This window comes from Artemia sp. Qi Xiang Cuo, chromosome 20 (genome assembly GCF_049724085.1).
Source record: "Artemia sp. Qi Xiang Cuo chromosome 20, ASM4972408v1, whole genome shotgun sequence".
NCBI lineage: Eukaryota > Metazoa > Arthropoda > Branchiopoda > Anostraca > Artemiidae > Artemia > Artemia sp. Qi Xiang Cuo.
Genome location: NC_142813.1, coordinates 34593517 through 34615548, shown reverse-complemented (window position 1 = coordinate 34615548; position 22032 = coordinate 34593517). Strand labels below are relative to the sequence as shown.

Genomic DNA, 22032 nt, shown 5'->3' with positions numbered 1-22032 from the left:
GAATGACGGAAGTACAGAGACTTTAGTGGGTAATGAGACGTCCAGCCTGTGCTCACGCTAATCTTCTGATGCAAGAACTGACGGATGTTTCGTGTCACACAAGTAACCAACACAAAGTGTCTGCTATTCCAAGGCCGGAGAGGGACTGCAAAGACACGCAACTAGTCTTTGACTTTGTCGAGCAGTCGTCTCCTTTCGAGGGTGATCCGCAATCGCTTTCAAGCCATGCTACTGGCATCACTGCAGCAGAAAAGGTGAACGCCGACAAAGCAGTAGAAGTTGGGAAGAAGATTCTTGACGGATTGGTAAGAACATCTACCATTCGTTCAAACGGAAGGATCAGGCAGTCCTTATGACGGCAAGGCGAAAATATGAGAACAAATCCACCGCTTGGACCCTTCATTGGTATTTCAGCGGCTTCTAACTATATCTAAAAGACTGAATATGGACGAAGAATCTTCATGTAAGTATGAATCTTGATCCTATCCTGTGTCGATTTTAGATGATTCTGGCACGTTCCAAAAGCCAAATAAAGCAGAGCTAGGAAAAGCTATCAAGCGACTTTCGAGGGTGATCCGCAATCGCTTTCAAGCCATGCTACTGGCATCACTGCAGCAGAAAAGGTGAACGCCGACAAAGCAGTAGAAGTTGGGAAGAAGATTCTTGACGGATTGGTAGGAACATCTACCATTCGTTCAAACGGAAGGATCAGGCAATCCTTATGACGGCAAGGCGAAAACATGAGAACAAATCCACCGCTTGGACCCTTCATTGGTATTTCAGCGGCTTCTAACTATATCTAAAAGACTGAATATGGACGAAGAATCTTCATATAAGTATGAATCTTGATCCTATCCTGTGTCGCTTTTAGATGATTCTGGTACGTTCCAAAAGCCAAATAAAGCAGAGCTAGGAAAAGCTATCAAGCGACTTTCAAAAATTGATACTATTAGGGAAATATATAGTCTGAATTAAACCCAAGTCTTAAACGGGGGCGCTTTGCTTCAGAAAATTATCTGGGTGAAGAAAGAAACATTTTGGTAGATCTTAGACCGATACTGGAACTACGTTTCGGCCAATTATCAAGACACCATTATTATCTTTGATAGACAAAAGATATGACTCATCTTAAGCGAAACTGTGCCCCTAGACGGGAAGTGCTGTTTAGCACAGAAATGAGACTGACCACAAAAAAAGAGGATTTTATTTCGTTCAAACATAATAAAGTCCATTCCGTCAATGTACTTTCTGATTATTACGAGGCAAAGGTCAGAGCCAAGCTAAAGCTGACGCAGACTTGCTTATTGTGCTTACAGCGGCTGAGCGTTCGAAGTCTTTGGACACTGTAGTTATCGGTGACGATTCCGAATTGTTAGTCTTGTTACTTTATTATTATATTCCTGAGCACCACCTGGTCCACCTGCACAGTGAGCCTAAGCTTACAACTTCAGGTGCAACTTGGGACATTGAAGCCATTTTTAAGAAGACTGGGATTGAAACCTGCAAACTGTTTCCTTTTGCTCACCCAATTCTTGGCTGCGACAAAACTTCCCGTCAACATGGACTTGGCAAAGGCATCGTCTCTCACGCTTAAACGCGTGAGAGACGATGAACAGCATAAGAAAAATGCTTCAACGCTTTCCAGAATGATGCTTCGCAAGAAGAGATTAAAGCAGCGAAGAGATTATATATTGTACGGTGGAAAATCTACTGACACTTTTGACAGTTACAGACACCGAGTTTTTCAGCAGAAAGTAGCAACGTCTACAACTTTCGTCAATCTCCAAGATCTACCCCCTACTTAAGCAGCAGCGAAATTTCATAGTTACTAGGCCTATCTTCAAGTACAAGATTGGATTGGGCTTCAGAGACCTGCCCTTGATCTTGAGAACTGAGACTTAAGAATAGCATGCTGTACCCTATTTAGACGGATTTATCTAGCGGCACCAAAAAAAAAAAAAAAAAAAAAACTCTCACCGTCGTGAAGTGTGGTTGTAAAGGATCCTGTGATGGTGACCGGTACAGCTGTCATTGACATGGCATGAAATGCAACATTGCTTGCAAATCTTGCAAAGGAACTAGTTGCTCTGATGCTCAGGTCCAAATCGAAGATAAAGACATGTGATTAATTAAATAAATGTGATGATCCTCCAATCCCTTTGCAATTTCAAATTATCTGTGCTTTCTTGTTCAAAATAAAATCAATGCTAGTTGTGAGAAGCTGCTTGTTGGATTCTAAGAATTCAGGGTGGTCATGTTTAGGGAGAAGGGTGGAGTGGGGGTGGGGTGGGTAAATTGACATGGATACAAATTCTTTTCTGCGTTAACAGGCTAATTTTTTCCTGTATGAATTTACCTTCGCGTAATGTTGCTCTAAGAACTATATCAACGATTTATTTACGGGCGGGCGGGGGGAGGAACTAAACATGTGCGTTCAAAACAAAAACAAAGTTCATATCCGTGATCTACTTACCAGATTTACTTATTACCAACTTTCTATACATGCAAATTAAGTTGTTTTTAAAAAACCGTCATTTTAGAAGAAAAGACGAAAAATGGTCAATTTTGCCTCGTCTGAATATAGCCGATTTTTAAATGTTGTAGATTTTTTTTCGGTTCAAATGGTACCAAAATCAAAACTATTACAATTTTGTTTCAGGTTAAACCTTAGATTGAATGTACTACATGAAAGTTAGAAATTTATGAATTGATAAAATTGACAAAATTTACAGCTTGTTAACATTTTTACTATCTGTATCTTTTATGTAATTATGAAAATGAATTAACATTGTTTGAATCACCAATTACATTTTGCAATTTATGTTAAAAAGTCCAATTTACAATCAAAGATTCAGCAGCCCTAATCAGCTCAGGGAGACCACAGATGTAAACAAAAATAGTAAAATATGATATGATGGAGACATTTCGTTGAAACAGGCTAAAAGGGAACTTAATATTCTCTAAAGAAAAAATCATAGTTTTTTTGATTTAGTAGGGGTGAGCGCTGTCTAAAGTTTTGATGACTTCATTTATGCTCAATAAATTCGTAATTTTTACAGTATAAATTAAAACAAATTATAAAGAAAAAAGGGCAATCACTCCCACCCCTATTAAATCCACCACCAGTTCTCAGCTAGATAAAACATGCACCTATGATGCCATATTTTGCGTGTCCTAACCTAAGGTTTCCCCCAAATATGCTGACTAATCGAGGGGGCGAAAAACAAGTTTCTTATTTTTATAATGACGGCATACAATTATAAAGAAATGAATGAGTAAGAGTAAAATTGGGAAATTTTATAACGGGCCCTCAAGCATGTGACGTTGACAACACTTACTTCAAAAATGAGAAAAAAACTAGTGCTCAGAGCCAAAAGCGTAAAAAACAAGTTTCAAAGCAGATTTGCATAAAATGAAAACGTTCAGCAAATTTTCAGTTTCATTTTAAAGCTTCTATAGGATTGTTTAGCTATGAAGTGCATCTCTATTGTAAGTACGGGTATAACATACTTAAAATATTCGGGCCAGCTAGAAACAATTTGCCATCAGGCCTAAGGAACAGAAATGGCCATATCCTGCCATTTTTGGCCAATCTGGTGTGTAATATCTAACAGAAACCGGTTTCCCTTCCTGGATCGGTTATGATTTGCTTATTTTAAGTGAGAAAACTACGATGTATGTTTTTATTAAATATTCAATATATGGCGGCGGTTAGGGGTTGGGTTAGGTATTTAGTATAATGCATTCTGCGCGGCCTGCTTTCCATAATTCTTTGTCGTAGTTTCCATAATTTTGTTTCTAATGCATTATATTATCGTCATGTTTTGGTATATTTCATTAGGATTAACCTAACTTAGCTTATTGAGTGCGTTCCGTTTAACAGACAGGTTCCGCATAATCCATTCTTCAAAAAATGTCTACAAAGTGCATTACAGTAGAATCGCTGAGTAGAGGAAAGTAAACAAACATGGCACATTTTTAGGGCATCATTCTTTCCTCGCTTTTAAGAAGAGTCTGAAACGATTTCTAAATTGTCTCTACCATACAAAAATCTTAGTCAAATGGCCATTATGAGTATAAAAACTATTCGAAAATCAATTATTGGGTCCTTTCTCTTTTCTGTAAAATTTCTGTTTCATATCTTAAGGCCTTTTGATTTACTGTAGCCAAATTGGTCTTTGTTGGCATAAGTTGGCTAAGCAATGATACAGCTAGCAGGATACTTCAAAGGGGGCTATATAGAAGATTCAGACAATTTTGTGCTTTCGCCGTTTTCATTTTATAGTCAGGCCAGGATTTACGTAGGGCCCTCTAGGCCCAGGACAAGGGGGCGCATAATACCGAGGGGCACCAAAAACAAAACCCTCAGCGATTTTTTTCTTAACAAAAACTGGACAAATCTGATTTATCGTCGAGGTGCCATGTGCACTTAGCTGCTGCGCTACCTATTCACAGAAAAGTGATTTTAAAACAACACAGGAATTTCGTTGACGTTTATAAACTATCAGATGTCTCCCAAGAAAGGCAGCTGAGAGCTCGGCATCACCTCTCTTGCATTACTTTTGTCTCATCACTCATCAGTTGCTTTCTGTCAGGGCTTCCACTATCCCCGAGTTTTCGAGGATTCCCCCGTAAATCTGCGTCTCTCCAAAAAAAAAATTGATTGGGCCTAAGGGTGCCAAAGATTTAATCCGCCCCTGTTTATAGTGTTTACTAATCATTCCCACGGAGACTTAGAATTTGGCAGGAAAAAATGTCTTTAAACTCTAGTTTTATACAAAAAACGGTAAAGTCAAAGTGCGTAGCCACTTCTAAAGGAACGGTGTCAATAAAATAAAAGTATCACCATTACATTCCTTGTTTCATGATCGTTCAAAATTTCACATTCCCTTTTCTGACGATGCACACCATATACCCCTCCCCCGATGGTTGTAGAATATATATAAAACTAAAACAATAAAATTTCTATTTTATAATACACAAAATATTTCTATTAATCAGATTATCATGTTTCTGTCCAATATTATCCACTTATATTAATTGCAATATTATCCGCATCATAGTAGGGAAAGCTACTATTATATTTGAAAAGAGTATCAAACAGTTCGCGGTAACGAACTGTAAGTAAGGAGTAACCCGGCTCAATGGTAACCGAAACTCTAAAAAACGGAATTTTGATACCAATAGATACATCAAAAGAATCAGATTTTAATGCTGATTTCAAATATATAAGTTTCATCAAGTTTAGTCTATACCCATCAAAAGCTACGCGCCTGAGAAAATTTGGTTGATTTTAGAAAAAAGGGGGAATGACAAGGCAGTATCCAGGGGGGGGGGGGTACCCGGTTTCAACCCCCCCCCCCCCTAAATTTTTGACCGAGTCGAAAATTAGTCGAAAATTAGTAAAACCTTAGTAAAAATTAGTAAAATTAGTCGAAAACCGAGTCGAAAATTAGCAAACCCCACCCCCCCCCCCCCGAACAAAAATCCTGGATCCGCTCTTGGGGAAAGACCCCCTAAAAGTTATAAAACCTTAATGAAAATCACACCATAATATTCAGCGTATCAGAGAACCCTACTGTAAAGGTTTCAAGCACCTATCTACAAAAATGTGGAATTTAGCATTTTTTGCCAGAAGAAAGATCAAGGATGCGTATTTATTTTATTTTTTTCCCGGGGGTGATCGTATCGACCCAGTGGTCCTAGAATACATTGGAAGGGCTCATTGGAACGGAAATTAAAAGTTCTAGTGTCTTTTTTAAGTGACCAAAAAATGGAGGGCAACTAGGGACCCTCCCACGCTCATTTTTTCCCCAAAGTCATCCGATCAAACTTTTGAGACAGCCATTTTGCTCAACATGGTCGAAAATATGATAACTATGCCTTTCAGGATGACTTAATCCCCCGAAGTCCCCGGGGAGAGGGCTGAAAGTTATGAACTTTACCAATGTTAACATATAGTATTGGTTATTGGGAACTATACAGATGTTTTCCAGGGGGAATTTTCTGGTAGGTGGGGGGGGGGTGTTTGGGTCGAGGGTTATATGGTAGGATCTTTCCATGAAGGAATTTTCATCGGGAAGGGACATTGCTATGGAGGGGGCACCAGATTTCCCAGCATTATTAAAGAAAAAGATCAGAAAAAAAAAAAAAGTATTCCAACTGAAGTTAAGGAGCAACATCAAAACTTAAAACGAACAGAAAATATTACATATATGATTGGGTTCACCCCTAGTCAATACCTCGCTCTTTAAGCCAAATATTTTTTAGTACTTTCATCTTTCTTAAGAGCTATTTATTCTAATTAACGGCCTTTGTGATTAAGGGGTTATTTTTAAAGAATTGGAACAAATTTCGAACTTTAGCTTAAAGAGCACGGTATTGACTAGGGGGCGAACCCCCTAATATACGTATTAAAAATCTATGAATATAGAAGTTTGTTACGTTAGTTAATTCGTAAGTTACGTATATTTATTACTACCAAAAACGTCCGTCAATAGAATTAAACAAGTTTCGAGAAAGCCATTTAACCAAAAAAAAGTAAAATTAATATGCAAATTTCGTTTTATTCATGTACGGTGAGCCAAATTCAAAATCTGCATTAATTCAAAAACGTTCAAAAATGAAATAAAAAAAACAAGTTTTTTTTAACTGAAAGTAAGGAGCGACATTAAAACTTAAAACGAAGAGACATTTTTCCGTATATGAAAGGGGCTGTCCCCTCCTCAGCGCCTCGCTCTTTACGCTAAAGTTTGACTTTCTCATAAATCTATTTTTTTAAATAATAAAAAACTTTAGCGTAAAGAGCGAGGCGTTGAGGAGGGGACAGCCCCTTTCATATACGGAATAATTTCTGTTCGTTTTAAGTTTTAACGTTGTTCCTTACTTTCAGTTTAAAAAAACCTGTTTTTTTTATTTAATAAAATAAGGAACTAATAGTGCTACTTTTATATTAATAACATGCTTCCTTTAGAAGTGGTCACGCACTAGAATTTTACCCAACTTACAGTTCAATTTTACTCAAGGGGTGGTTCAGCCTTATCTATACCTTTCGTCATACAATCGTTAATGCTCTAGGGCACGGTTTCCTTAATTTTTTTCACTCACGATCAAGACCCCATTTATGATTGCACGTTTCTTGGCGACCCCTTATAAGTATAATTGAAAGACAAATAAATATTTTTTTGATGATTCATTTATTAGGTAACAATATACATATACACATGAAAATATATAGTTTTTGAATTGGTTTAGAAATATACACAAATCTAAAATAAAAAATTCCACAAAACTTGAAAAGTTGTCTTTATCATACTTACAAAGATTAAATGTCCTATTTTTCATAAAAATTAAATTTTTTTGCAATAACATAAATAAAAGAGAATTCTAACCGTCTTAGTTCAATCAAATATATTCGAACGCAAATCAAACAGTTCGTGGTAACGAACTGTAAGTAAGGAGCGACCCGGCTCAATGGTAACCGAAACTCTAGAAAACGGGATTTTGATACCAATAGATATATCAAAAGAATCAGATTTTATGCTGATTTCAAATATATAAGTTTCATCAAGTTTAGTCAAGGTTAGGTCAAGTTTATCGGTTCAAGTTTAGTAGAGGTTTCAAGCTCCTATCTACAAAAATGTGTAATTTTGCATTTTTTGCCAGAAGGAAGATCACGGATGCGTGTTTATTTGTTTTTTTTTTTTGTTTTTTTTTCAGTGGTGATAGTATCGACCCAGTGGTCCTATAATATTGCGAGAGGGCTCATTTGAACGGAAATTAAAAGTTCTAGTGCTCTTTTTAAGTGACCAAATAAATGGAGGACAACTAGGCCCCCTCCCACGCTCATTTTTTTTCCCAAAGTCATCCGATCAAAATTTTGAGATGGCCATTTTGTTCAGCATGATCAAAAATATGATAAATATGTCTTTTAGGATGACTTAATCCCCTGAAGTCCCTGGGGGGAGGGTTGAAAGTTATGAACTTTACCCAATGCTAACATACAGTATTGGTTATTGGGAACTATACAGACGTTTTCAGGGGGGATTCTTTTCTGGTAGTGGAGGGTGGGTGAGTTGGGGGTTTTATGTAGGAGGTTCTTTCCATGAAGGAAGTTTTCATGGGGGAAGGGACATTACTATGAAGGGGGCACCGGATTTCCCAGCATTATTCAAAAAAAGATCAGAAATTAAATTTAAGAAAAAACGAGTTTTTCAACTGAAAGTAAGGAGCAACATCAAAACTTAAAACGAACAGAAAATATTACGTATATAATTGGGTTCACCCCCTAGTCAAAACCTCGCTCTTTAAGTCAAAGATTTTTTAGTACTTTCATAAGAGCTATTTATTCTAATTAACGGCCTTTGTTATTAAGGGGTCATTTTTAAAGAGTTGGAACAAAATTCGAACTCTGGCTTAAAGAGCAAGGTATTGACTAGGGGGCGAACCCCCTAATATACGTATTAAAAACATATGAATATACAAGTTCTTTACGTAAGTTAATTCGTAAGTTACGTATATATATATATTACTAATAAAAACGTTCGTAAATAAAATTAAACCACTTTCGAGAAAGTCATTTAACCAAAAGAAAGTAAAATTAATCTGCAAATTTTGAGTTGATTATTCGTGTACAATGAGGCAAAATCAAAACCTGCATTAATTCAAAAAAATTCAAAAATTAAATAAAAAAAACAAGTTTTTTTTAACTGAAAGTAAGGAACGACGTTAAAACTTAAAACGAACAGAAATTATGCCGTGTATAAAAGGGGCTATCCCCTCCTCAACGCCTCGCTCTTTACGCTAAAGTTTGACTTTCTCATAAATCTATTTTTTTTAAATAATAAAAAACTTTAGCGTAAAGACCGAGGCGTTGAGGAGGGGACAGCCCCTTTCATATACGGAATAATTTCTGTTCGTTTTAAGTTTTAACGTTGTTCCTTACTTTCAGTTAAAAAAAAACCTGTTTTTTTTATTTAATAAAATAAGGAACTAATAGTGCTACTTTTATATTAATAACATGCTTCCTTTAGAAGTGGTCACGCACTAGAATTTTACCCAACTTACAGTTCAATTTTACTCAAGGGGTGGTTCAGCCTTATCTATACCTTTCGTCATACAATCGTTAATGCTCTAGGACAGGGTTTCCTTAACTTTTTTTCACTCACGATCAAGACCCCATTTATGATTGCACGTTTCTTGGCGACCCCTTATAAGTATAATTGAAAGACAAATAAATATTTTTTTGATGATTCATTTATTACGTAACAATATTCATATACACATGAAAATATAGTTTTTGAATTGGTTTAAAAATATACACAAATCTAAAATAAAAAATTCCACAAAACTTGAAAAGTTGTCTTTATCATACTTACAAAGATTAAATGCCCTATTTTTCATAAAAATTAAATTTTTTTGCAATAACATAAATAAAAGAGAATTCTAACCGTCTTAGTTCAATCAAATATATTCGAACGCAAATCAAACAGTTCGTGGTAACGAACTGTAAGTAAGGAGCGACCCGGCTCAATGGTAACCGAAACTCTAGAAAACGGGATTTTGATACCAATAGATATATCAAAAGAATCAGATTTTATGCTGATTTCAAATATATAAGTTTCATCAAGTTTAGTCAAGGTTAGGTCAAGTTTATCGGTTCAAGTTTAGTAGAGGTTTCAAGCTCCTATCTACAAAAATGTGGAATTTTGCATTTTTTGCCAGAATAAAGATCACGGATGCGTGTTTATTTGTTTTTTTTTTGTTTTTTTTTCAGTGGTGATAGTATCGACCCAGTGGTCCTAGAATATTGTGAGAGGGCTCATTTGAACGGAAATTAAAAGTTCTAGTGCTCTTTTTAAGTGACCAAATAAATGGAGGACAACTAGGCCCCCTCCCACGCTCATTTTTTTCCCAAAGTCATCCGATCAAAATTTTGAGATGGCCATTTTGTTCAGCATGATCAAAAATATGATAAATATGTCTTTTAGGATGACTTAATCCCCTGAAGTCCCTGGGGGGAGGGTTGAAAGTTATGAACTTTACCCAATGCTAACATATAGTATTGGTTATTTGGAACTATACAGACGTTTTCAGGGGGGATTCTTTTCTGGTAGTGGAGGGTGGGTGAGTTGGGGGTTCTATGTAGGAGGTTCTTTCCATGAAGGAAGTTTTCATGGGGGAAGGGACATTACTATGAAGGGGGCACCGGATTTCCCAGCATTATTCAAAAAAAGATCAGAAATTAAATTTAAGAAAAAACGAGTTTTTCAACTGAAAGTAAGGAGCAACATCAAAACTTAAAACGAACAGAAAATATTACGTATATAATTGGGTTCACCCCCTAGTCAAAACCTCGCTCTTTAAGTCAAAGATTTTTTAGTACTTTCATAAGAGCTATTTATTCTAATAATAAAAGGGGCTAAAGTTTGACTTTCTCATAAATCTATTTTTTTTAAATAATAAAAAACTTTAGCGTAAAGAACGAGGCGTTGAGGAGGGGACAGCCCCTTTCATATACGGAATAATTTCTGTTCGTTTTAAGTTTTAACGTTGTTCCTTACTTTCAGTTAAAAAAAACCTGTTTTTTTTATTTAATAAAATAAGGAACTAATAGTGCTACTTTTATATTAATAACATGCTTCCTTTAGAAGTGGTCACGCACTAGAATTTTACCCAACTTACAGTTCAATTTTACTCAAGGGGTGGTTCAGCCTTATCTATACCTTTCGTCATACAATCGTTAATGCTCTAGGACAGGGTTTCCTTAACTTTTTTTCACTCACGATCAAGACCCCATTTATGATTGCACGTTTCATGGCGACCCCTTATAAGTATAATTGAAAGACAAATAAATATTTTTTTGATGATTCATTTATTAGGTAACAATATACATATACACATGAAAATATATAGTTTTTGAATTGGTTTAAAAATATACACAAATCTAAAATAAAAAATTCCACAAAACTTGAAAAGTTGTCTTTATCATACTTACAAAGATTAAATGCCCTATTTTTCATAAAAATTAAATTTTTTTGCAATAACATAAATAAAAGAGAATTCTAACCGTCTTAGTTCAATCAAATATATTCGAACGCAAATCAAACAGGTCGTGGTAACGAACTGTAAGTAAGGAGCGACCCGGCTCAATGGTAACCGAAACTCTAGAAAACGGGATTTTGATACCAATAGATATATCAAAAGAATCAGATTTTATGCTGATTTCAAATATATAAGTTTCATCAAGTTTAGTCAAGGTTAGGTCAAGTTTATCGGTTCAAGTTTAGTAGAGGTTTCAAGCTCCTATCTACAAAAATGTGGAATTTTGCATTTTTTGCCAGAAGGAAGATCACGGATGCGTGTTTATTTGTTTTTTTTTTGTTTTTTTTTTCAGTGGTGATAGTATCGACCCAGTGGTCCTAGAATATTGCGAGAGGGCTCATTTGAACGGAAATTAAAATTTCTAGTGCTCTTTTTAAGTGACCAAATAAATGGAGGACAACTAGGCCCCCTCCCACGCTCATTTTTTCCCCAAAGTCATCCGATCAAAATTTTGAGATGGCCATTTTGTTCAGCATGATCAAAAATATGATAAATATGTCTTTTAGGATGACTTAATCCCCTGAAGTCCCTGGGGGGAGGGTTGAAAGTTATGAACTTTACCCAATGCTAACATATAGTATTGGTTATTTGGAACTATACAGACGTTTTCAGGGGGGATTCTTTTCTGGTAGTGGAGGGTGGGTGAGTTGGGGGTTTTATGTAGGAGGTTCTTTCCATGAAGGAAGTTTTCATGGGGGAAGGGACATTGCTATGAAGGGGCCGCCGGATTTCCCAGCATTATTAAAGAAAAAGACCAGAAATTAAATAAAAAAAAAACAAGTTTTTCAACTGAAAGTAAGGAGCAACATTAAAACTTAAAACGAAAAGAAAATATTATGTATATGATTGGGTTTACCCCATATTCAATACCTCGCTCTTTAAGCTAAATATGTTTTAGTACTTTCATAAGAGCTATTTATTCTAATTAACGGCCTTTGTGATTAAGGGGTCATTTTTAAAGAATTGGAACAAAATTCGAACTTTGGCTTAAAGAGCAAGGTATTGACTAGGGGGCGAACCCCCTAATATACGTATTAAAAATATATGAATATACAAGTTCTTTACGTAAGTTAATTCGTAAGTTACGTATATATATATATTACTAATAAAAACGTTCGTAAATAAAATTAAACAAGTTTCGAGAAAGCCATTTAACCAAATAAAAGTAAAACTAATATTAAAAATTTGTTTTAATTTTTCATGTATGCTGAGCCAATATAAAACCCTGCATTAATTCAAAAACGTTCAAAAATTAAATAAAAAAACAATTTTTTTTTTCACTGAAAGTAAGGAACGACGTTGAAACTTTAAAGTAACAGAAATTATTCCGTATATAAAAGGGGCTGTCCCCTCCTCAACGCCTCGCTCTTTACGCTAAAGTTTGACTTTCTTACAACTCTATTTTTTTTTAACAATAAAAAACTTTAGCGTAATGAGCGAGGCGTTGAGGAGGGGGCAGCCCCTTTCATATACGGAATAATTTCTGTTCGTTTTAAGCTTTAACGTCGTTCCTTACTTTCAGTTAAAAAAATTGTTTTTTTTATTTAATATTAAATTAAAATGAAAGGGAAAACTATAGTGAGATGGATTTGCCTGCGATGAACGATATTGGGGTTTGATATGTGTTAAAGCTCAGAAAGTAACTTATCATAAATATGTGCTATTGAATGGCAGAAGAACATATAATGCCATATCTGCGATTGTGGGAAATACAGTCAAGGGCTTTTTTGGAAATTGTAGTTTTAAGTTTGAATTTCTGGAAAGCTCAGCAATTCCTCTTGAGCTTTAAGTGGCACGTGGTCAATCTCAGTTAAATCAATACAAAACGGATTTTGAATCCAGGCTACCTTTTTGAAATCAATATTTAATATAAAATATGTGCAGAACTAGGTTTCTAGCGCTTTTAAGTGGTCTACAATAATTTTTGCAATAAAAGTTTTACAATGATTTCTCTCGAATATAAAATTGTCGACACTGAAAAATATTTCGGACGATTTTTTTCTATCCCATTTTTCCAAATTTTAATCTTTTTAATAATACTTTCAATTTTATATTAGAAGTAAATATATCGCAATTTTTTCCTTGAAGAGACAAGTTGAGATGGTTTAATTTCGCAAAGATATCCGACAAATAACACAACTTGAATAGCCATAAGTCGTTTTGAAGAAAAGCAGCAAGTTCATATTTTTGTTCGGTTAAGAATATTTCAATTACGTCTTTTAATAATCTTTTTAAACATTGACATCTTGACATCCACCTTACTTCTGCACGTAATAATAAAGTTGCATAGACGGAATCCAAATCCTTACGAAGATTTAAGAACAAATGACTGTTGAGGACATTGCTCTTAATACAAGTTATAATCTTAACAACATCCTGAAGTACATGGTTCAATTATGCTACTAATGTTTTGCAGCAAGGGCCTCTCGGTGAATAAGGCAATGAGTAAAAAGTTATATGGTCATAATGAGTAGCTTGAAAAAATGATTTGAAACCAATGTTTTTGCACGTCATCGCTCTTGAACCAACTGTGCATATTCCATAGCAATTTTTCCATTCTAGACCTTCAGTCTTTAAAAATTCATCAACTTAACAATATATGTCTTTTTCTGTAGTATGTTATAAATATTCGACTTTAATATTTAAATATTTGACTTTAAAATCTCTTGCGACCCCATTTGGGGTCGCGAACCATAGTTCAGGAAGGCCTGCTCTAGGGCTAAATTTGAAAAAAAACTAAACAGTTCTAAAGTAGAAAAAAAGACAATCGGCACCGTCTCAATCTTTCCCGACTTACATATACTATAGTTGAACACATAACAGAAAATTGTTATAAAAACTCGTCCGGTGGGGAACAGACCGCACCAACTAGGCACCAAATCCCATTCCCTAACTAGACTGGCGTCTCTAATAACACTGAATAGCTGCGACAGCCACAACCCATCTTTCATACAGTAAACACATATTCAAATGAAACGAATCAAACCATGTTTAATTTGTCTCTATCTACTGCTAAATTTTAAATACGGCGATTTAGAAATGTATTTAATGATGTTTTCCGGTTCTAGGCACGCTTAAGCACTTCACGGAGACTGGAGATGTAGTAGTCCCTGATCTTCACTGGTGCGACCCATTGCTTTCCCCGAGACCTGAACAATTTTGACGATCTGATTAAAATGAAATTCCAATATGAAAAATTACAACGTTAACAAATAACTATTCTATTGACATTTTGAATGACAAAATCAGACGTTTTGAACCGCAGTTATTAGGAGTTTCAGAAACTCATACGGCAGGGGTAGGAAAGATGGAATTAGTTGAAATAGAATTTATTTTCTACTCTCCTAGCATATTCTAGCTATTTTCTACATCCTAGCATATGCTTCGAAAATAGGAAATTTCGGTATAAGAAAGGAAAATAGCAACGGTTATAGACTGCTTTAAGGTGTGCATAACAATCTAGTTACAATATGCACAATATTTGGTCACAAGATGACCCATAATTTAACATGGTACTCATATGATGGTACGCATTATTGATTATGTTATTATAAATTATAGACTGACAGGACTGATACAAGACACTAGGGTATAAAGAAGTGCTGTTATTGATGTTATATGACTTATCACTCAAATACTTATATGACTTATCACTCAAATACTTCTTGTACAGCCCCCTCTTGTATACCAAGCTTAAAGTATTTTCAATAGCATGCCTAGCTGTATTTCTAACTCTCCTCCCTGTGATACCATCTGCACTTCGCAAACTAGATTCCTAAAATCATTCTACTCATCTTCTATATTGTCAAATTTTAGACTCTTTAGTTTCATATTCAAATGTTCCTGGGAAGTTTCTCTCAAATTCTCATCCTGCAGTCTACCACCGTCATAACTTCCTGGAAGATAGTTACCGTTCTTAAATTTTGGCTTTAGATTAACTCTAGAAAATACTAGATGGCGATCCAAACGATTTGGGTGACGATTTTGGAAATGCATCATAGGCCAGCAGACCGCATATGAAACTATATTTTTCTATATTAGATTTAGATCCACTAAACACCTTATTTGGAATGAAAAATTGAAGCATAATTAGTTATTATCATTGTTTTTACTATTGTTCTTACACATAAACACGAATAATATAACTACAATAGCACTAAATCCACACTGTAATGAAATTTATAACAACAAAATTGAAAAATATAAAATTTATGAACGCAATATAAAAAATTAAGTCTTTAGAAAATACCCATTTTCCTAGTAAGATATTTGTTTCTCAACTATTCATCACTATTCATTGATGTTGCAGCTTGTGCTTGTTACTTTTGAGCCTATCTCGGGCTTAGTCAATTTTATTTTCGAAAAAAAAAGATTTGCATGCGTAAATCGAATAAAAGGTGCTAATAAGTTTTTGACCCAGATTTCTCAAACTGAAGAATTTCTTTTTTTTGTGACACGTGTCAAGTTTTATAAGAACCTATGTTTAATTCTAACGTGGCTAGGCAGTTCGTGTAATAGTTGATATTTGTTTTTGCTGAAACAATTTGGCACACATTTTGGTTGAAAGTTAAGATGAAAGAAACCCGGCATTCATCGTTAAAGAGACTAATAACCTTGAAAGATGTGTCACTTAAGCTTTATGTTCCCTTGGTACTTTACGATTTTGTGACAAGCATACAGCTGTAACTTGTACCAAAAGGCCAAGATACTTATAACAATAGATTAATTAGTTGCACACCGTCCATTTACTGAGCCACAATGATATTGCTTAAGGCCCACTCACAATGAAAATTTACTGATACCAAGATTTGACGGCGGTTCTCGCGAGACTCCTGGGAACACTCCTACTCGGTCAAACGTCTCAAAAATTGCTAGATAGCATAAATGGGAAAGTGGAAAGTGAAGGCAACGCTTGGAAACGAAAACTAGTGGAATACAAGATTCATTCAATAAAAACAGCTTTTGTTGGGGTTCCACCCCTGTTTCGTTTCCTTTCAGATAACTGACCTGTTTTCTTTTTCTTGATTACATTTGCTTATAGTATAACTTTAAAAGACAGGTTAAGTTCCCGTTACTAAGCGATAGTAATTTTGCAATAATTAAGCTGTTAACCAAGTTTATTTTTGTACTTGCGGGTTTGGGAGTCATTGAAAAATAAATCTAAGAGGTTGAAAGGTTTGAATGAGGATGTAGCTGATTGGCTGGGCCAAGCGGAGGTCCACCCATATGAACAGTTGTGTAAAGATTATTATTATTTTTTAGTCTGCGTTTTGACCCCGTTTGGGGAAGGATATTTCGGTTTTTATATGTGACCCTTTTTGGAAGAATACAAGTAAGGTATTTTCTACAAACTGTGTACTGTTTTCCGTAACCCAGACAGGTTAAGAATAGAGTTACAAGGTACCGTCACTATTATATTGACAGGGAGGTTTGTTACCTCCAAGGAGAGAGTTAAGAGATTTTCTAGCCGTAACCCAAGGCGGGAACATTTGGCTTTAGAAAGTGGCCATTTGACCACTCGATCGCGTTATCATACCCTGGGACAGGGTATACTGTAAATAGGGTAGTACCAAACCCGATATTTGCAGAACCGCTGTGGTAGACACGGGCATAGCATTATAATTTGGGGCGGGGGCTTTCCCCTCCAATAAGTGGTGACACCCGTATATTACCACGCCAGTGGTGTTGTGGCCTACCGCTATAACACTGGTGGCAAAACACCACGAACATTGGTGCCAGGGGTAGCTAGCACTACGAACATTGGTGCCAGCAAGAACAGGAATTATTAACAGCGTTGATAATAAAAGAATTCCACATTTTCGAAGAGACAAGTAATATAGCCTACAAAAGTAGCCTATTGTGGGTACATATATAAGAAATCGCAAAGAGAATTTTTTTTATCTGAGCTGTGCCTAGTCGGATAATAATAAGTAACAAAATTTAAGAATCAATAGATCACGCAAATAATTAATTTGTAAGACAAGGGAGGCTGCACCGCCCACGTAGAACCGGCAAATTAAAAGGAAACAATTTTTGACGAAAGGATAAAAAGAGACATTGATAAAAGGATTTTCATTTTGATGGAAGACGTAAAATAAACCTTGAAATAATGGCGGACAAACGGAGAATTCAGACAAGATATACTGCGGTAAAACAAAACTTGACTTCAGAAACACAATTTTATGCGACTCCCGCTGGAAATACCATAAGAAAACACCGTCAGATAGAACCATATATTACTCAACAGGTGAAATAGACATTTCTGAGACAGGTGAAAATGAAATCTTCAAAACGAAATCAGTGATAGAGCGATCCCCGGTACGAACCAGGGAAGAAGAAAAAAGTCTAAGGCAAATTCAGATAGAATTACACCCAGAAAGAGAAACCCAGACAAAAGAAACAGTGACAATAATACATGAAGAAAACTCACTATATGAAAGGACGAATAAAACAAAACCGACTCACCCTTCAGGTGAAGTACAAAATGTAGGGGAGTTGAGGGTGAAAGAAAATATAATTATAGAACGAATAGAATCAGAAAACGATTTAAGAGGATATAAAAACAGAGAGAATCATAGTAGGCCAAGTAGCACCAGTAGTAGAAGTTCAATTTCCAGCAGGGGCTCGCGAAAGAGTACTCAAATAGATATAACACAACAAATATTAAATTTCATGAAGGAAGAAAGGATAGCTAGAGAAAAAAAGGAGGAGGCAGACAGAGAGGAAAGAAAAGACATAATGGAAATGATTGCAGGGAGAAATTCCCAAGAGCCTCAGAAATCGTCTACAATAGAGGTAATGCAGGCAATAAACCTGCAACCAATGACAGAAAATGAAGATGTACATTTATACATATACAATTTTGAAAAAACGGCGGAATTAAGCAGATTGCCGAGAGAAAATTGGGTGACAAGAATACAGCCCCTCCTTAACTACAAAGCGCAAATTGAATATAAAGCATTACCAATGGACTACTCAAAAGATTTTGAAAGAGTAAAACAAGCCATTTTTGAAAAGTTTCAACTCTCCCCCGAGCACTTCCAAAGGAGATTTAGAAGCGAAAGAAAACGAGACAACGAAACATATAAAGAATTCGGGTACAAATTGAAAGATATGTGTTTAAAATGGCTGGAGTTAGAAAACTATAGAATGTTAGAAGACCTGGAAGAAATAAAAGAAAAGATAAAGGAAATAATAGATAAAACAGTAATGGAACAATTTTTAGAAAATACCCACAGAGAATTGAGAATATATTTGAAAGAAAAGAACCCAAAAACAAGCGAAGAAATGGCGGAAATGGCAAATAGGTGGACCGAAATAAGAGAGGAAGTTGAGGAGACAGACATATTTCAATATAGAGAGTATAACAAAAATAGGCACTATAACAAAGCGCAAGGAGAACTAACTTGCTATAACTGTGGTACCACGGGGCATTATGAAAGAACCTGCCCAAGTTAACATGACCAAAAACCACATAAAACGACAGCCTGGGCCATGACCCATAATAAGGAAAAAAATTACGCATTTGCAGAGTCACATAAAATATACGGAAAGTTGAACGGGAATTAGTCGAAATGGCAATTGATTCTTGCAGTGACCAAACCTATGTGCGAACTGGCCTAATAAATAGAACAGAGATAGACCATAAAAATAAGATTACAACATTATGTTATTATGGAGACAAGCACCCGTGTCCGTCTGCTTGGGTAAGAATAGAAATTGCAAAGAAGGACGGTACAGTCCAGAGAAAAACGATAAAAGTAGGCTTAGTACCTACGCTATCAGTGGCTGTTTTAGTAGGAGGAGACTTTGTAGATATCGGAAATCTCCTATCGTTAAAAGCGACTTCTTTAACAGTGGGAAAACTACAAAATTACACTACAACAGAAAAATATAATACTCCGTTAACTACGGGGGAAGGTGGACTGGCCCATAAAACAAATTGGGAGGCTATGCCACCCTGTCGTAAAAATGAAATACTTGATACGCGTGTTCAAAATATTGATAATCCACAGAAATGGGATGCAGAAGTAAACAGACAACATAATATTGAAATTAAGACGCGCGAGAATGATTTTTCGGGAAAATTTCAAGAAAATAGAAAACTTGAAAATACTTTTAATGAATATGAGACGCTAACAAGTACAGGCCAAAATGAAGCGCTGATTGTACCAGAGAATAAGGAGACGAAATTTATTGTACGCGCTTTTCCTCGTAAAAATCGAGAAATTTTAGTACAAACTGAAAAACTAAATGTCGGAATTCAGTTCCCATTTGATAACTAACTATTTGTTTCGGCGTTAATAATAAAGAAGACTAAAAGAGAGAAAATAAATATTAAACGGAGCTACAATGAAGTTATGCAGTCAAAGATGGTGGACACTGGAGTCCAAATCAGATTTAACGATGATTTAGTATTTTGCGCGAATGACACAATTGAGAAAAGTAGAGATGAAAAGAGAAGTGTAAAAAAGAGACAACCTTTGGAGATTCAGCCTGCAGTGGCGAAAAATAAAAAAATATTGGATGGGCTGTGCCTTGGTAACATAAATAATAAGGGGGGAAAAGAGGTCAAAAACCCATGGGGAATAAAACAATATGGTTATAAAATAGAGATGAATGACCTACAACGGGTTGGGGGAAAGTTGGGAGATATGGAATGTCGAATCGGATTGGAAAAATTTAGGAAGGAATCTGATATTGGTCTGATCAACTCAAAAGAGGGGTTGTTCCTCTATGAGGGGGAGGAATCCCCTGGGGAAGATCCCCTGCGGAAAGTCGCGAAAGATAGCCCTTTTCCTCAATGCACAACTGGCGGACAAGTTGTGATCCCTTTACCGAGATTTTGCCTTTCTGATCTGGAGTCCTTGGGGGATACTCTCTCCCAGTCACTTCATACGTCACCCAAAACTTTGTCCAGTAACCCTATTCATAGCTGTTATTCTTCATGGGAGCCGACAATTATTCCCGGCAAATTGTATTCAGTGGGAGATGTATCTAAGTTTCATCTTCAATTAGCATCAACGTATATTCTTCAGTTAATTATCCCAGGAGAGGGAACCCAGAGAAAAGGCGATTCATGGTTCGCGAAAAATTTTACTTCATTTCCAGTACCCTTATCGTTTTCACAGGCCTTTGCATTTTCGGCCTTGGACTATTTAGAATTATGCCAAAGGCTAAATTAATTTTTGATTGAAAGATGGGGCTGTTTCCTAAGATGGAAATCAAGAGGGAAGCACAGCTAATTCTTCATAATGGCTGGCATCCTTATATACTCCGGAAATTGATTCTCTGCTCCTCTCCAACGTAAATTCGTTAGAGCGAGAAAATTTTTTTGTTTTGAATTGTGCTACGCAGATCCCCTGCGGGAAGTCGCGAAAGATAGCCCTTTTCCTCAATGCACAACTGGCGGACAAGTTGTGATCCCTTTACCGAGATTTTGCCTTTCTGATCTGGAGTCCTTGGGGGATACTCTCTCCCAGTCACTTCATACGTCACCCAAACCTTTGTCCAGTAACCCTATTCATAGCTGTTATTCTTCATGGGAGCCGACAATTATTTCCGGCAAATTGTATTCAGTGGGAGATGTATCTAAGTTTCATCTTCAATTAGCATCAACGTATATTCTGCATTTAATTATCTCAGGGGAGGGAACCCAGAAAAAAAAGGCGATTCATGGTTCGCGAAAAATTTTGCTTCATTCCTAATACTCCTATCCTTTTCCCAGGCCTTTGTATTTTCAGCCCTAGATTATTTGAAATTATGCCAAGTGGCAGCTTATTTTTTTATTGATATGTAGAGTTGTTTCCACAGATGGAAATTAAGAGGCTAGTGCAGTCAATTTTTCATGATGGCTGGCATCATCACATGTGCCAGAAACTGATTTTCTGCTCCTCTCAAATGTAAATTCGTGAAAGCGAGAAAATTTTTTTGTTTTGATTGTGCTGCGCACAATCATTACCTACGAATCTTGAAGATTTCAACTTTCAAAATTTAGTGCGGATGCTATGCGATTTAGACCATGGTGGTCCTACAGTAGAGACGTGTCGAGGACGACCGATTCAGAGCCAAGCGGTGGAAGTAGTAGCACAGACACTGGTGGAAGAGAGAAGGCAAATAGATTTTGTGAAGTTGAAGTTATGTGTTTATGTTTGTAAGGGTGGACCAAGGTAGCGCGTGGGCGGCCATTTATCTTACGGGGGGAGGTGTTGGGGTTCCACCCCTGTTTCTTTTCCTTTCAGATAAATGACCTGTTTTCTTTTTCTTAATTACATTTGCTTATAGTATAACTTCAAAAGACAGGTTAAATTCCCGTTACTAAGCGATAGTGGTTTTGCAATAGGTAAGCTTTGAACCAAGTTTATTTTTGTACTTCCTGGTTTGGGAGTCATTGAAAGATAAATCTAAGAGTTAGAATTGGGTTTGAATGGGGATGTAGCTGATTGGCTGGGCCAAGCGGAGGTCCACCCATATGAACAGTTGCGTAAAGATTATTAATATTTTTTAGTCTGCGTTTTGACCCCGTTTGGGGAAGGAAATTTCTGTTGTTATATGTGACCCTTTTGGAAGAATACAAGTAAGGTATTTTCTACAAACTGTATACTATTTTCCATAACCCAGGCAGGATAGGAATAGAGCTACGAGGTACCGTCATTATTATATTGACAGGGAGGTTTGTTACCTCCAAGGAGAGAGTTAAGAGATTTTCTAGCCGTAACCCAAGGCGGGTACATTTGGCTTTAGAAAGTGGCCATTTGACCACTTGATCGCGTTATCATACCCTGGGACAGAGTATACTGTAAATCGGGTAGTACCAAACCCGATATTTGCAGAATCGGTGTGGTAGACACGGGTATAGCATTATAATTTGGGGCCGGGGCTTTCCCCTCCAAGAAGTGGTGACACCCGTATATTACCACGCCAGTGGTA

General features: G+C 36.3%; 2 protein-coding genes across 4 annotated transcripts in view; one reads left to right on the top strand and one right to left on the bottom strand.

The window, feature by feature from the left end:
• The window catches only part of LOC148940136 (putative ATP-dependent RNA helicase DDX28), a 128449-nt gene that overhangs the window by 45105 nt on the left and 61312 nt on the right, over window positions 1-22032 (bottom strand). The window lies entirely within an intron of this gene.
• Window positions 3391-22032, top strand: part of vers (versatile) — a 28675-nt gene continuing 10033 nt past the window's right edge. Inside the window, exon 1 of the mRNA XM_089105925.1 lies at window positions 3391-3489. Within this exon, the coding sequence (XP_088962051.1) occupies window positions 3472-3489 (18 nt within the window). The 5' untranslated portion in view covers window positions 3391-3471. The remainder of the gene's footprint in view (window positions 3490-22032) is intronic.